Here is a 17,360-nt window from a genome sequence, read left to right as displayed (position 1 = left end):
TGGCTGAGGGATCTGGGGGTGTTTAGTCTGGAGAAATGGAGGCTCAGAAGGGACTTTATCACTCTCTACAGCTACCTGAAAGGGAAAGGAGGGTGGGAGTAATGAGTGGGAGTCAGTCTCGTTCTGTTAATGAGTGACAGGATGAGAGGAAATGGCCTCAAGTTGAGCCAGGGAAGGTTTAGGTTGGATATTAGGAAAAAATTCTTCATTGAAAGGGTGGTCAGGCATTGAAACAGGTTGTCCAGGAGAGTGGTGCAATCCCCATCCCTGGAAGTGTTAAAAAAATGTATGAATGTGGCACCTGGGGGACACAGTTGAGTGGTGAACATGGTGACACTAGGTTAATGTGGCACTAGGTTGGCTAATGATACTAGCGAATTTTTCCAACCTTAACAATTCTGTGATTCTATGAAAGTACAGAGAAGAAAATGAGAAAAGCCAGGGAAAAAAATGTGTGTTCATTCCTCATCCAAGTACCAAATATCACGCAGACACCAACAGAGGGTGAAAACACACCTGTTCCATGCTTTCAGAAACAATATCAAGTTCCAAAACCCTGATTTCCCTCCCTTCCTTCCTCCTTCCCTTCCCCTTTCTCTGGCAAAAGCCAGTAATACCTACAAATATTTTTTATTTTCGTAAACATCATGCAGCTTTAAAACGTGGGGATGTTCTATCAACTTCAGGATGGCTATTTCCCGCTCCACCTGGAAGAAACAAAAAGAAACACAGAAGATTAGAAGCTTGGTCTTAGAATACTTTAGATATCGTCACACATTTTCTTCCCATTTATCCATTTTCCACTCCTCTTTATGTGCAGAGGTTATGGAAAATTCTAACAATATATCTCATTTAGCACTCCTATAATTTAAGAAAAATTCAATTTATTCAGCCTCAGCAGTCCCTGCCCTGCAGAACAGAAAACCAGCAAAATTTCAAGGTTGAAAGAAAAGTCCCAAATCTACCAAAGAAAATTAGCTGTGGGAGTTATATGAGCATTCAAGGCTGTTCCTGCCTCACAGTCCAAAGCCAATGACATACTCTCCAAGCACAGAAACTCTACCATGTCATGTAGGGCTCGCCTGATCTCCCACAGCCACAGATGTGGCCATGCTGCACTATGTGTTGCATACTCAATTAGTATTATAAAATCCCCATCCTGAAGAACCTGCCATGCATGCAGGGGAGAAGACAAACAGCAATGTGATTTTGTGGCTGCAAAACTGAGGCACAGAAAGGGAAAGAAATATAAGAAGTGACATAAGAAGTACAAGGCACAACAAGAAATGATACCAGATTAGTGGAGACGCAGTGTTCAGAGCCTTAAGCGTAAGACTGCTTTCTCTCAACTCCCAGTCTGTCCAAGTGTGGCTACTTCTAGGAGCATGTCTTCAACACTGAGTTAACAAGTTGTGACTAAGTCCCTGTAATTAGTGCAAGCCCCGTTCTCACCCAAAATTCCTATCATGACTGCTAAGGATATTCATTAGAGATGGAGTCAGTGCAATTCCTCAGCTGCTAGCAAAATTGCTCTGTGATGCTCAAAACCACACTGTAACCACTCTGATTTGACCTAGGCTAAGTCAAAGGGAGTTAATGCAGCACTCTGGAGACTGCAGATAAATGAAACAAACTCTGCAACAAGATGTGGCCTAAGCATTGCACAGTCAGGCATGAAAAATTTCCAGGAATCCCGAAACGCAGAAAAAAGACCCAAAAAAGCAAACAAGGACAAGTAGGTAGGGTTGGTTTTTTTCAAGTCCTTCCAATAACTGATTGTCCTGGAGCTGCTATATTAACAAACAAAACAGGAACAAACTACAAAACCATCCCTTACTATCTCCCCTGTGGCGATCAGATGAGTAATTAGGAACCAGTCGCAGTACATCTTTAGTTCTTGATGTCCTTTAGCTTCCTGAGAGATCATCCACTGTTAAGCCTGAACACAGACAACTTTATCTGGATGCCAGAAAGATACTCTGCAGGAAATTAGAAAGTGGCAGTTTTCAGTACCATGCAGGGGAGGATTTCCCAGCATGTTGGTTACCACCCCAGATCTCTCTTCCTCTACATCACGACATAAAAATAGCAAAAGCAACTCTTTCACCACATCATCCTCGGCCTTCTTTGCTTATCAGGATGGAGGAAAGGGTATTTGTATCATCCTTGGCCTTCCTTGCATATCAGGATGGAGGAAAGGGTATTTGTACATGTGCCAATCTCAGTCTTTCAAAGACACTCTGCAGAGTCAAAAGTCATCTGAGAGCTACTTCCACACTTGGGATCTCTGGAAATAGCTCCTTCAGAGAAGTGGGGAATGCATTTAAACATGTATGTATGCAGTTCAGCACTGTCAGAACTGCTGTGAATTCAGTGATACACAGTACTTGATGGTGACAGCTCTGTAGGCGTTAACTTACTCATGACCAGCACTTTGATGAAAGCCACTTATACAAATAGGAAACAAAAGTTGGGTAGATTTCAACTGTAGAGCTATTCCACCAGAAACCCAGGGGGTAGCTACTTTATTCCATTTTTGTCTCCTCTTCAAAAAGACCTGTTACTCTTTTCTCTTACAAGATATGCACTGATATTTGCAGAGGGCTTGTTCAGCTCTATAACTGCTAAAAGTTGGATTTGCTTCAAAAAGAAGGAAAAATGAAACAGAAGAAGCACCCACTCCCATAACACTCTTCCAGTAGAACAGAGGCTCACCATCAGCAACACATACTGCAGCTGATCAGAAACTGGAACTCCAACAAAGTTCCCTTTGAATGGGGAAGATCAGGCACTTAACAGAGAAATGTGACCATTTCATTAGCTACAGCAAGGATCATCCAACGCAGTTCTCCCTCCCAGAGAATATCCTGCCTCTGAAAGAAAAACTCCCTGCTGTGGGCTGTCTAACTCCACTGGTGATTTACTTCTGAAAAACCTCTTGACTGGTTCAGTGGCAACTGACCAATTTCAGACCAAGTGGGTGATGGATAGCAGCCTTCAGTCAGGGTCCTGCTTGGTTACTGCCCTAAGCATGAGAAGAGGCAGTGACTTACAACTACCACTTGGAGGAGGAGATTCAGCTACAGAACTGAACAGCCTATGATCAATAAGAGACAACCAGACCAGAAAAGAAATACCTACTTACTACCTACAGATTTACTCTAGAAACCAATTAAAAAGAAACAACCTGAGTTACTTTACTTTCATAATTTTAAGTGTGTGAGTGTGGAAGGTTCTGTGCACATTTTTCACTTCCTGGAACTAAATCGCGAGTGGGAATACAGTTTTGGAGGTCTTCATTTCAACCTCAGGTATGTAGAAAGTAGTTATCTTAATGTGCCTGGCAGCATTTCACTGCAATGTATTCAGGGAGTGGTGTGGTGCATCACTCCAGTGCAGGCAGCAGTCAGCTTTCCACAGCCTGTTCTATCTGTAAACCAAGGACAAAACTAATCTACTCATCTCAAGTAAGACTTTATATAATCCTTCAGTGAAAGAGCATTTATAGAGGAAGAGTGTCATTACTGTACTTCTTGTAGTCCAGGACTTTGTCAAGGGTAGAGGCACAAGACACTAATGGTTGTATTACTTGAAGATCTAGAGATTCCCAGCTCTCTAAACAGCAATCTGATAAAGATAATCCTCAAAAATCTTATAGCAGTGTCCTGCCTCTTTTCCCTGCAAAAGAAAAACAATAGTTCACAGAAACACGCAACAGACCACCTTCTCAAAATCACTCCTGCAGTCATTACTGATGGGTGACTCCCCTGGATTCTGCTCATTTTTTACATCCTCACAGAGAAGCAACTAATTGATGCAGGTTGGACACAGACTGTAGGTCTCAATAGTGATGTCACTGATGCATGGCTCAGGAGGACCCAGCAGCCATCGTGTCGTTAGGAAAGGAGAGGTATCTGAACTCACTGGCAAAATAAGAGAGGCCTGAAATAGCATGCAGCTTTGCCTTCTTCCCCAGAGCTTTGCCAGGCTTGGCATGCCTTTTTTTTTGCACAGCCCTGTGCTTGCAAGCCACGAAATGCTGTCCAGCTCTGAGCCGGCAAGGACAGGGGAATGGAGAAACACCCTGCAGGGGTGTTTGCTTTAATGCACATGCAATTATCAGAAAGCAGGGCAAGCTCAGAATAGCCTGTCTAGGCAGGCTCAGACTTTGTGATAAACAGGAAACATGGAGAAACATTTGCTTAATGGTTAAAAGATAAAGGAATACAGCAAATCTTTTCTGTCGCACAAACGCCAAGTCACACCACGAGGTCCCAACTACAGCCAGTGTTTTTCTCATGCCATGGTAGGTTACTGACTGTGCCTTGAAACTGGGGGACACAGCTGTGAAAGGCTGTGCAGGGCAAATGGAGATGCACTGGTAACATGTAGCTGTGCGGGTGCCATGCAGGTGCCAATTAGAGGTTTTAAAAATCTATGCAGGAGGCTGATTTGACAGGATGCTTCAGCAATTCAGCTAATGATAAAGTGCAGCACAGGGGCAACACAACCCTTAGAGGAATAATGCAATACTCTGGTTCCCTCTTCTCCAGCTTGACTTCACTCTCATTCACCCCCAGAGGAAATCACATCACTCTGGTTTCAGCCTATCTTGTCAGCACAGTTTTCACTGGCAACAAGTGCTCTGCTGTCTTGCCTTCCAACTCACAGGGTGCTAACTCACTTAAGAAGGCAAGGAGGGCAGGTCAAGAAAGCCTGATAGTTTGTCTCAGATAAGAAGAAAGTTTCCTTTTCTCTTGTATTCTTTTGCTTAATAACAACTGGGTCACTCATGCCCATGTGCAGCTTGAAAAATGAGGCTCACAGCTGTCTCATATTACCAGTCTATATTTTATCTACCAAACCTGTGCAAGCACTATGCAGCAACCATTACTAGCAGCGTTTCTACAAGAACACCTACACACAAAAAACTGGGGGACAGCAGATAACATTTGTCCTTAGGTGCTTTGAAGTTCACCAGCAGCATGCCAGGAAGCTCTCTCCTTCTCCACTGACATCAGTAGTTCCCATATTGCTCAAAACATTGTCTTGAGAAGTAAGCCTGAAGCTGCAGAAGTGGCAATGGGCAGTAAACCCCTGCAGGCTGCAAACGTATTGTGTTGTTTTTCCTTCTCACACAGTAAAATGGTGGAGGGAGGGTAGGGGAGGTAGGTTTTCATGTGAAAATCAAGCTTTCTCTAATGTTGACTCTGCTTTGTTTTGAAGTAATTAATTCGACACTTACTGGAACTCATGGCTGTCCCTCAATTACTAGAAACTCACTCAGGACATGAACTTTTCCTGAATTCATTATTAGTTAGACTCAGGATGAACTTCAAAGGATGCAGAGATTTGGCTGCCCATCTAACTCCTCAGGCTAGAACTCAGGTTGAAAACCTTGTACCAAAGCACCTACTTTCTCCAGTGTCTGGCCTGCTGTGCAGGAATTTGCATATCCATGATGAGAGTACAGAATGCAGAGTGAATCATTCTGATACTTCACTGAGTTAAAGTCACAAACCCCAAGGTATCACATAGAAAGAAACTAATATTAGGTTCTCAGGGAAGTCTGTGTTCCTGCCAAAACAGAAATATCACAGCAAAAGACCCTGGGATTTTATTAATCTGGTACTTAGACTTTCCTGTTATGTGGGACTGAAAGGTAAACATGATGAAAAACACCTGGCTTTGGTGAAGACCATCTAGGTCACCTGTTCATTCTTGCCCATAATCACAGAAGAAATAGGATAGCAGTGAAATCAGAAGAGAACAGTATGAAAGCCAAAATGGCTTTATATGACAAGTGACTGTAGGCCTGGTATGTCCTGTAGGGTCATTGCTGCTGTGAGGATATCATTCTATCAAACAGACTGAAGCCATTACCAGACCTAAGCAATACCACATTGTATCAATTGCACCCTTAATTTCAATGGGAGCATAAATAGAGTAGAATTGGACAAAAATCAGGTTTGAAATGATTAAACATTGAAGTATCTTTCTCTGCAGCTCTGAATTTGGCTAATTTTGCACTTCAAATGACCTTTCACTACATTTATCCTAAAGTTTTTCAGCATGCCATTATGGAAGCAAATGGAGATCCATAAAAGTCATGCATCTATGGAGAGTATTTCTTGCTGCTATTGTAGCCATTAACCTCACATTTCTGAACATACTGAGCCAGATTCAAAATGTATTGAAGTCAACAAAAGACATCAATTGACTTAAGTGGGCATTGAATCAGACCTTCTAATGATCATTAAGTGGTATCTGGAAGAAATCTTCTGTTACACAATTTTGACTAATTAAATGCTTTAACATGAATACAAGTTTTCTGTTAAGTACTACTAATTACCAGAAGATTCTATAAAAAGTGAATAAATGAGGGGGAAAACTAGACTTAGATCTCCACAGAATCAGGCAGCTTGACAATGCTGTACAAAATACTTACAACAAACAGACAAAATTACTGGAAAGCTGAGCAATTCCTCATTTTATTGAAAGCTCTATTATGAGCTCATTCCACTACAATTTTTATTTGCATGTGTGCTTCTCAAAGCTATTTCCCCATAAATGAAAATGAAAATAGGAATGTGTGAGAAGGAAGCGAGATGCATTTTTGATGTCAAAATTTGCATGTGCAGACTTCCATAGCATGAAGCTTTAGGAGGTAAATGTATTTTCCCACAAACTACTATTATAACTGAATGTCAGTTTCTACATGTTTTTTCCATAGTTCCTTCAAAACCGCAACTCTAGAGCTCCACTGAATTTCAGTATTGAGCATGAAGTCTGAAGTTGGCTGAACAGACACTGTGATAATTTTCTTGGAAATCCTTTCTGCTGGTGCCAATGCACCTCCACAACAGGAGTCCTGGCCTGGCATATAGATTCCAAGTGACAGAGTTTGGATCCTACAGGTTATCTAACTATGGAAAATCCTACCCAGGAACGTCATGGTTTAACTCTGTAGTTAACACCTGCAGTGTTCCTCGTGGCTCTGCTATCAGCTACCATGTAAATATGGCATTTTGACTTATCTGCAGCGTATGCTTCTTTAAGAAGCATCGGGGCTTCATGCAAAAGATGCTGATGGGAGCTGACAAGGAGTGGATTTATTCATTCAGCACTTGAGATTATCTGCTGCCCGGTGGTACACAGCTAACGAGTGACTGACATGCAAGTCTCTGCCAGCAGTCAGCAGAATTGGCCCCTGACACTGGAAGGCAAATAGCCTCCCTGTGCCTCCTGTCACCTTCAGTGAGTGCCACATCCTGGCTGCCATTGCCGGGTAGTGCAGGACACAGGACACAAACCAACAGCCACCCTGTAGGAGAAATAACCTGATCTTTGACTTGCCATTCTTTTTCCCTCCTTATTCTGTTTTTTAATGTTAATGCTCACTGTGCTTCCTATGACCCCAAACAGAATGTTTGCACAGTTGCTTTTTTTTGCTGGGGAAAAAATAACTCACGTGCAGCCAGCCCAGTGTTGATGAGAAACCTGCCATCTCCAGTCAGCAGCCACAGCCAAACCTGTGTGAACACTGGTATCTACAGTTCTAAAGAGGCACACTCTGTCCCTCTTGTATGAGCAGCTGTCCTTGCCATGCCAGACCTACAGTGCTCACCCCAAATTTAGAACGTTGAGTCTAGCCCACCAAGCAATGATGTAGGCAGTTCTCCCCTGCAGCTTTTCCCCCCTGAAGGACCCACAAACTTATGCTGGACTCATTCAGCAGTGTATACATTACAGACTACAAGAGCAAGCCCTGTGCAGGAAAGAAGAGAAGAAGCACATTTCATAACTAATTTTCCCCCAGTAGAAGTTACTTCTAAATATATGAGGTATAGTCAAGAACATTTAATGCCTTGTGGGCTGCTATGCTAAACTGTAGAAAAAAAAGTCACTATACACCGAGGAGAAACAAGCTGCAAAATTGATGGGTACAGAGAGTTCAGCTTCAAATAATACAGGTGCAGAGTATCTTGCATTATTTGAGACATCATCGACTTAATATAGGAAATACCAAACACAACACTGGAATGCTGGAGCCAAAGAGTGGGTGGAGAAAGCAGGAGATGCTGAATCCCATTAAGGGAATATGGGCAAGCACAAAGGAGGCAGTACAGCACAGCACAGCATAATGTTCTGCCAAAAATACAGTGTGGAGCTTCTGAGAGCATTGGTTGAGGATATGATAAGGCAGAGGGGTCCCCAAGAGCATCTAGGAATGGGACTGAGACAGTGAAGTGATGCTGACTATACCATGGACTGGATCCTTAAGGGAGTCCACTATCAATAGGCAGAGAATTTTAAAAGCACAGTTTTGGAAAAGCTTCTAAGGATAAGCTCTCCACCATTTCCTATGTGTCTCAGCTAGCCTCTTCCCTGCTCTTCCTCTTTTTCTCCATTAGTCACACTGGCCTTGTTTAGCTCTTTGGCATTGTCTTACACAAATGTCCTTTACACTTTGTCTAATACTCTTCCAGAAGCAATCAATGGGATTGCTGCTATTTTCTTCTCTATGTTTTTCGTTAATGGCCATCTCTGGCTCCCTGAGAAATAAGTCAGGTAACAAATGCTCCAGGAGAGGGCAGAGTAGCTGGAGCTCTGCAGAGATTCGAGGCAGAATGCCAAACTCCATCCCTGCCTTGGCCTTCTCCGCAACAGGCCTAATGGCATCAATAACTTCAAAGAATGGAAAACAGATAACGTGTTCAGTTATTCTGTTATATTCTTCTGTGATTCACTCTTGGGTACCCCTTGACTCTTTAGATGGATATTTGTATGTACTTGTCTATTAGGATCTCATGTCAGCTGAGTTAATAAACTCAGTGAGACACTAACAGTTGGTATCTAGAAGGGATTCTCCAGCCCAGTAATCCCTCACAGCTGGCAGTGATGGAAGCAGAGGCTGAAGCAACCCACAGCTCTCCTTTTTGTTTCCAAAATATGCTGTTGAGGCACAGTTGCACATCCCAGAGGGACATGGTCCCAGACAAACAAACAGCAGCATGGAACTGTGAAAAGGCCAAGGGCAACACAGACTCACAAAGTTCATGTTTGCACTTTGCTTTGCAATAAAGAAGGAGCCTTGAGGGGAGGCCTGGCAGCTGCAGGCAGAGGAATCAACAGCTGACTTTCTGCCAAAGTGTGGAGCCAGTGTCTGGGTACTCAGACAGGCCAAGCAACCCTTCAGCCCAGTTCTACCACAGCAGGTCAACAACAGCTTCTATTGCCCTGCAGCATGAATAAAATAGCAGCTCCTGCCTGACACGCACAATCTCTATGTTAGCACTTTTATGTCCATCCCATCTTAGGGACACTGATCCCAAGAATTACTTCTTCTTATCTGTGATATTGAAATTGGTCTGCTTGTCCATGAAATAGGTTCTCTGTGCAAAATGTCTCTCGATAATAACATGACCATAATTGATGTATTTCTGTCATGACATGAACCAGCACTTCAGTTCTAAGCATCCCTGCCCACTGATCTATATGTGGGATTACAACTTTTTAAAGCAGATCTACCTCAAGCAAGGATGTGTTTTCATATCATGCAAGACCGGACTAAACAGCATGGGAAATTAGCAGTAACCTCTCAATATGTTCATCTCTGGGCTGCCTGTTTGGATGTAGCCAACAGCATCGGGGCTCAAAGCCTGTTACTCACACAACAAAATTAGCTTTGTAGACTCAGCCTCAGTCCCAGGTCAGAAGTAAACTATCGGTGGACACTTAAATGGCTATTGTAAAACTTTCCCCTCCCTTCACCTACTGCACCTCAGTCTGGAGAAATGACACAAGTTTTCAAGACAATGCTAGCCATGATGCATCAGCTCTGTCCGTGGTACCTGTCACTTCTTCTGTCATATCTAGGATACAGCAATGACAGTAACAGTGTCTGGGAGCTTTCCATTGGGGTTTAATCTGCAAAAGAATGGCTAATAAGGCAGGAAATGCAGTACAAAGCAAGAGACAGAAAGACAGAGGAAAGGAGGAAATAAACTGAGACCTATTTTGCTTCAGCTTTGAGGCTGCCTGTGCTCACTCCCTGCCTGTCCTCGGGTTCAGCCTGCAACAGAAGACATTACAGCAAGACTTGTACTCCCCTTGGTGAAGACAACATCTTCCTCTGTTTTGTACAAGCAACAGAAGCTGCAGAAAATTAGTTGATTGCTGCCATCAGCATCCAGGATCTCTCACAGCTGGGAGTTAAGAGATCAAAGACGGCAACGAAGGAACATTTTGTTTCTCAGTTATTTTATCTCTGTTCTTCTCATATGCTTCCCATCAAACACCAGTCCCTTATTGCTGGAGGTGCTGATGACATCTTGCAGACTATCGACATCAATATCAGGATCAAGAAACCTCTTGGCAAGAAGGTTTACAAACAATATTGTAAAGATAGGTTCTCATGCATTGCAGAAGAGGTGATGGGGATAAGCCAAGTAATTCCTTCTCCACGTTGTCTAAACCTCCTTAGGAAATGAGTACTTAAGACATCTCTGACCATTTCCAGCACATGCTCTGGAGCTGAATACAATAATTTTCCACATCTTCATTTTGTTCCCAAATACATTATTCAGTCTGGTCAGACTTTCAAAAGTACTTGGCATTGGCCTATCTCTTTATCTTAAAGTTCATGGGACTCTTACTACTAATTGAGACCAGAGCCAGGCAGTAACGATCAGCAGATTCTATTTTTTAGTTCTAAGTCTCTAGAGACAGGTCTTGCAATATAAGACCTGCTTTGCTCATTACAAATTTACACCTTGAACATTACTTCTCAACTCCTGCAGTATGTCCAAGCCTTTCTGAGTTCAAACAGTGAATTCTTCAGCATCACCATACTGAGCCATAGCCAAACACATTCCCTACCCTAAAATAGATATTTTCCATATAATGAGAATCACTTCTGCAGTATAGAAAACATCTCCTTTGAATTACCTGTGTCACTCCAAAACAACCTGTATTTTTATGAAGAGTGGCATACTGCAGTGCAGATGCACCTACCAACACAGCATTATTGCACAGAGATCAGGAAGAGCAAAGAAATTGAGGCATTTTAGGTTTGAGGAAGACAATATTTTTGTTATTTCTGAGGATGCTGTTGTAGGTTGAGCATCTTCAGAATAGTCATCTTGAGTGCCACTGTTTGGGTCTCTTCCATTTCCTTTGTACCTGCCCAACACATCACATCTAATACAGTGTTCAAAGCTATTTGGCTTCTGATGAAGAGCAAAGACAGGATGCAACACCTTGGTATGTCAGGTGACAATGCATCACTAAAGGAAGTGCTAATGACTCAAAAATTACATAGAAGAAGCAACAGACAAGTTCCAACGATCAGCAAATTAGCTCTGTTCTCTGAAGAGAATGGATTTTGCTGGACACACTTACTCCAGCTATTCCTGAAAGTGACAGAGCAAGAATTAAAAAAAACCAGATGAAAATTTGAAAATTGGAGTTCACATAAATCACACCACCTTAGGCTGTACACCCTGAGATGCTTTGGTACATATACAGACATTCTGCTTTCACAATCTAATTCAAACTCCCTTGCACTTGCCAAATACTTACGATAACACTTACATGTGCAGATTTAAAAATGCTCACAAACAACTTGTGGAGAAGATGACAGGCTAAATTTGAAACCAGCAATGTTTGAAATGGACAGCTGGGCTCCCACTCCAACTTTTCAGCATTTTCTGCCAGAGATCACATTCATCAGTCAGCTGAACCTTGTTCCCAGATGTTTGGAACATGCGAAAAACAACCTGTGAATTGGTGAGTTTTCCAAGACTCAGCAATATGGTCACAACAGACTTTTGGAATGAAAAGGCAAGGGATGCTGTTCATGTCATCCTCTCGTTACAGAAAGGAAAACCAATTACATCTCTTTATAGGAGACATAATTAGCTCCTTTCTTTCCAATGGAGAAAGCCTTTCCCTCCATGAAAAGCTTATACTGCCTCCCACACAAACACGAGACGCACAAAAGCCCAACCAAAATCTTGCTGAGGCGCATGCCACGCTCATTTCTCATTTTTCCATGAGAAAACCCAGCAGTAACCCCAGATAAGAGAAAACAGTGCCTGTGCTGTGAGGTTTGCATGTTGGATCCTGACTTATGCAAATGTATTTGGGAGGAAAGTAGCACAGAGATGCTCTCCTTGCACCATACAGAACTCAGTGAATTTGGATATAAAACCTCAAGATATTTAGGGAGAGCTGATCATTACACGAACACGTATATGATGGCAGGGTGTGCAGAATGCATCCCACTGCTATGTAATATGGATTTGTGTGGGGGTCAGAAGTTTCATTTGCATACTGCCTCCTACCCTTAAGATCACTCCTGCACCAAAATGGCCATAATCCCTATTCATAGTCCCTCCTCCAAGTAGGAAATGTGCACTTTGAGTAACAGAGTTGCCTTCTGTGCTTTGTTGCTAGACATCATGGGATAGCAGGGCAGCCCTTGCTTTTACTTGCTCTCTGCTGGACATGTTTTGCCAGGCCCAAGGAACCAAGGTGAACTAAAGACTTCTGCAAAGCATCCTTGTAGGGTACTCAGGAAAGGTCTATAGAAGTTTGCCTCAATCCAGTCTCACATTTTGTCTGGAACACAGACAAACAACATTGACAATTCCCTTTTGTTTCTGAGAGTCCTAAAATTATTCCTGGGTGCCATTAAGTGAGAAAGGCTGGGACAGCAGTTGATAAGGAATTGCAGTGACTTTAGCAGGCTAGTCCTCTTCTCTGCAGAGATCTACATAACCATTAAACAGAGCTGAGGCAATTTTCCCTTCCTTGGTAACAGTCTCACTCCATCCCATGTGGACAACTTGAGGGTTATCTGCAGTTCTGTCATGCCATTTGATATCATTCCACATGTTCCAGTATTTGGAGTAGGGCAATGTTACACATCCAAACGGGGAGTCTGTCCTTTATTTTGGAGTGGATTCCTTATGTTGCCACAGAAGCCACACAAGAACAACCACATTCTGTGAAATCCTAGAGATTGTGAGAGCCTTTTTTCTGACTATTCCTCTTCTGGTTTTGCATTCTTATGCTTGCTAACATTTTCAGACCCTTAACCTTTTCTGCTTTAAGCAACCTTTTTTTTTTTTTTTTTAAGGCAGAAGTGATTTTCCTGGCAATTTTCCAAACTTTTTCCATGTTCCCTTCAGGGTGGCTGGGGACTGGGAACTTGTAGAAAATGTTTTATTTCCATTTCCACAAAGTGTTTGAAGTGCATGCTTTAGACTGCACCACTACTGTATGTTCTAGGGTCTACATGTAAGCAATAAAAAACGGAGAAGAGATGAAAGAAAGTGAGGAAAACATGTCCTTGTAACTTCTAGCAAACCTACCAGAGAGTAATACACTGAGTTTGAAAGCTCTTGGTGGCCAGTGTGAACGTTTTTGGTGGCCAAGCAGGAAGTGGGGATATATTTTACTTCCGACCCATTAAACACGCATTTTGCAAAGCTACTTTTTTGATGAGATTCCTTTGGACACGTCTTCATTTACTGTCATCCCTCTTTCTTCTATGGGAACAGTGACCTGTTTGAGAAACCTGAGATGTCTCCACAGGGTATAATTTAGCACTCTCCTGGCATGCCAAGATCCCTGAAGCACTGTTGTGTCTCTCTGATCCCATATCTTGCTCATGATCTGCAAATGATCAGTCACATCAAGCCCACAGGAGAGGAGGCTGCTGCCTACCTACTGAAGGCCTGAGTTTGTCAGAGTTCTGTCTTCAAACAAATGAGCAGAAGTTTCTCCTACAGAAAATATATAAAACCATACAGCTCTGATACATGCTCATTAAGGGAATATGAAGCAGTTCTTTACACCTGAAACAGGAAACAAGCAAAGAGGAAAAAATCAAACAACCCTCCCTTAAAAGTGGTCTGAATATTTTCAAGCAAGACAATGCTCCTTGTAGAGAGAAAGGAAATGTGTAGTGCATAGCTGTGTTCTTTCCTCAGTCTGAACTGTAATGGCTCTTCCCCATCCTTTTCCATGACAAGTGTGTGTATTCTCCAGGCTTCCAGATCGAAGTCAGCACCTTCATTCAGCTCTTTAATGGGATCACCCTGCTGGTGGTCTCCTTTAGACCTGAGGATTCATTTGAACTCCAAGTTTGCAGCAAGCTTCCTTCTTCTGGGAGAAGTGTCTGATGTTACTAGTGAACCCGGGACCTCAGAGGTGAAAAAGGACTGCAACAATCTACAGAGGGTTTACATGAATGAATGAGTTTGATTTTCAAATGTAGGCCAGAAGCAGCCTGTGCAGCCTCGTTTTTTTTCTCCCTCATACTGTTTATTCAACCAAAAGGATTTTCCGACAACCTGAGGGGATTGCCTTCATGGGTGAGTGTGCATTTTACCAGAAGCCCCATTTGGCAGAACGACTTTTATTGTAAGCTTTTTGGTTCTGTTGCTCCTGCTGCACACTGCTTTTTCCTGCCCTTCTGGCTGTCTCCAAATCCTGTGCAAACTTCCCTTTCCACAGCACACCAGGGATCCAGCAGATGCATAAACTGTGTAGTTGAACAATCACTTTACACCTCGAGCACTGCCAACCAGTTTATTGTGCAGCTTAAGGGGGCATATATATACTGCTGTTCTGCCACAGAAAACCAGGGTGCCCTTCTAGAAATTAATTTTGGCTGAAACACCACCTGCATTTTACAGGAGTGATCCTAAACCAGCAAAACACACCTGGCAAGGGGTTAAAATAGGATTTATATTTTATTGTTAACCCAGGCTGGAGAATTTCCTTCTTTCCTTTCTTCTCTTCCCCTCTTGACACCTGCTTAAATAGAGTTGCTTTTTCCAGCCCCAAACCCACCTAATGCCAAGAGGTCAAGCTATGTTTCTCAAGTCCTTTGTTCACCGGAGCAGTATGGGGGCGTGAGATAAGTCTTTGCTGAAGCCACCAACGATGAAGACATCAGCACCATTAGGAGCAGCTGCAGTCAGCTCTCTGTAAGCCACCCCCAGTCCTCTCTCTGCCTGCCTCTCCCTGGGGGATCCCCACCACCAGCTCCTCAATGGAGCTTGCGCTCTGCTCCTGCATCCAGCCTGCCTGCTCATTAATCATCCGGGATGTGACTGCTCCTGCCACAGCTGCAGACACCTAAAGACTGAGGATGTTGTCTCCTCCCTGCTACACAAGACGCTTCTCCCTTCCCAGACTGCTTTTAAAGGGAAACAAGCTTTTGTGTGTGTGTGTGTGTGTGTGTGCTGTGACAGATGAATACAGGTTCTGACCCTAAAAGCAGGAAAAAGAGTTGTCCTGCAGCCCTCTTGGTGGCTGTGGCTAGCTCTTAGTTCCAGCAGAGTCAGAGCATTAACATGTATGCCTGGCAGCAACCTCCCATGCAAAAGGCCACTGTAATTGTTGCAGATGGACTAAAGACTCTATGCCAGTTTCCCACCCAGATATGACTGGGACACATGAAAGTGCCAGCTGCTGGGCAAAGCACAGCTGCTATCCTCCTTCAGTCCCTAGAGTACAAACCCAGGGTAATCAAAACAAAAGTCAGAGCCTTTGTGAGGCTCCTCTATCTTACCCTCAGAGACAGGTAACTTTACTCCATTTGATGCAGCAGAGACTTGAGAGAGCAGGCTGTGCCCTGCAAGCTACTGACAAACATAACTGCTTGGCAAAATGCACTATGTAATACCAGTAACAGCAATAGCTTTTCCAAACCAGAGATCAGTCAGCACCTAGCACAGGAGTGCCAAGCATTTCCAAAATGTAAAGTGCAATCCCATTTTTCAACTAATCAACAGAAAAATGAGTGAGCTGCACATGACCTGATGTGCTGGTGCAAAGCAGATGCAGCGATGTCAGAGCTCCTAATCCCTCTGCAGCACTGGTCGAGTACAAACAGCAAACAACAATAACCCTTTCACTATCACAGATGACTCTTACAACGTGGGTATTTTGTCCTGCAGGACAAATAGCAGGAATACAGAGAGAAATGAAGAAAAACTGCTTTCCACAGACTCCTAGGGCAGCTTTGATGCCCTCGGGACGAAATGAAGAAAAACTGCTTTCCACAGATTCCTAGGGCAGCTTTGATACCCTCGGGATACTTCTACTTTCACACAGGACTTGGCCTGTACAACAGCTCCACTGGGACCCAGGAACAAGCAGTCACTTCAGACCAGTGTCACTATCACATGGACAGCAGCCCCAGGACCTGCAGGACACATGTGAGTGGCCAAGCTATATTAGAAAGCATCAGCACTGAACACCTCACAGGCACATCTTTGTCATGGGGACTTCTGTCAGTCACTGTAAAGCATCCTCCTGGTGCTACTGTAACTTGGATCAGGTCTTTGATACCTGATAGCACCTTTTTCATGCCCAAGAAAAATATATATCAAACTGAAGCACAGGGATTTTCTTGCACTAAAATTAAGAGGCTTTTGGTCTCTTCTTAAATGAGATTTTTTTTTCCTAGAAATGCAACCATTTTAATTTTTTAAAAATCACCACTGAGATTTAGAGAGTGGAAACATGAAGATAGTTGACTTTACCCACTTTTTCTGCCTTTTTACATGCATTGCCTGTTGAGATATAAATGATTCAGATCAAACATGGTCCCTTGCTCTGTTTTTAATCACAGGTACAGTGCCTGGTATGCTAGGACATGTACTAAGACACACTCTCCATCAAACAAAAAATGACATTTCAACTGTCACCACTAACCCAACTAACAGCCTTCAGAGAATGAAGCAGTGGAGGGTAAAGCCTGCAATATGTCATATGGAGCAAAATACAAGTTCAAAGCATGCTATCATGGCTGAGCAGCTGATTGTGGTTGCTGCTGGTGCTTTTCTCTACTGCCCTGGCTCCACATATGGAATTGGGAGTCAGCAACTGTCCTTATGTAAATCAGAAGTAAGTAGAGGCACTGCACACCCTCTGAGGACAGGAAAATACAGCATGCCTCATCAGCTGGGAGGGAGGGCAGATAGCATTACAGGTGGACTAGAAATAACAGAGCAAGCTTCATGCTGAAAAGCAGGGAATCTTTGTCATGACAACAGAGAGAGCTGTTAAACTATACAACATGCGCAGGGAATGTAAAGACAGGCAGTATACTGCCAGGACTGCAGCAGTGAATGATGGTTTATTTTTAACAACAGTTTCTAAAACAGGAGCTGGTGATTTTGTTTGTTTGTCACTTTTTATTTCATCCAATCCTCTAGATGGATACTAGTTCCTTTTGCTAGGTATTTTTTAATTTATTATATTTTCTCCTTGAAGCAGGGACTGCAAATGCTGTGATAAGTAGACTGAAAGGTTCACTTAGTTTCAGCTGCAGTTTC

At 43.0% G+C, this 17,360-nt stretch overlaps 1 protein-coding gene across 3 annotated transcripts in view; it reads right to left on the bottom strand.

The window, feature by feature from the left end:
- The window catches only part of LOC103810906 (serine/threonine-protein kinase BRSK2), a 160,827-nt gene that overhangs the window by 106,938 nt on the left and 36,529 nt on the right, over positions 1–17,360 (bottom strand). For all 3 annotated transcript variants that reach the window (XM_009083837.1, XM_009083835.1, XM_009083836.1), the window contains exon 2: positions 622–707. In XM_009083837.1, coding sequence (XP_009082085.1) covers positions 622–707 — 86 coding nt within the window. The remainder of the gene's footprint in view (positions 1–621; positions 708–17,360) is intronic.

The sequence above is a fragment of the Acanthisitta chloris genome, unplaced genomic scaffold, assembly GCF_000695815.1.
Source record: "Acanthisitta chloris isolate BGI_N310 unplaced genomic scaffold, ASM69581v1 scaffold1421, whole genome shotgun sequence".
Classification (NCBI taxonomy): Eukaryota; Metazoa; Chordata; class Aves; order Passeriformes; family Acanthisittidae; genus Acanthisitta; species Acanthisitta chloris.
The sequence above is the reverse complement of the archived record's forward strand: the minus strand, read 5'-3'. Positions and strand labels throughout refer to the sequence as shown.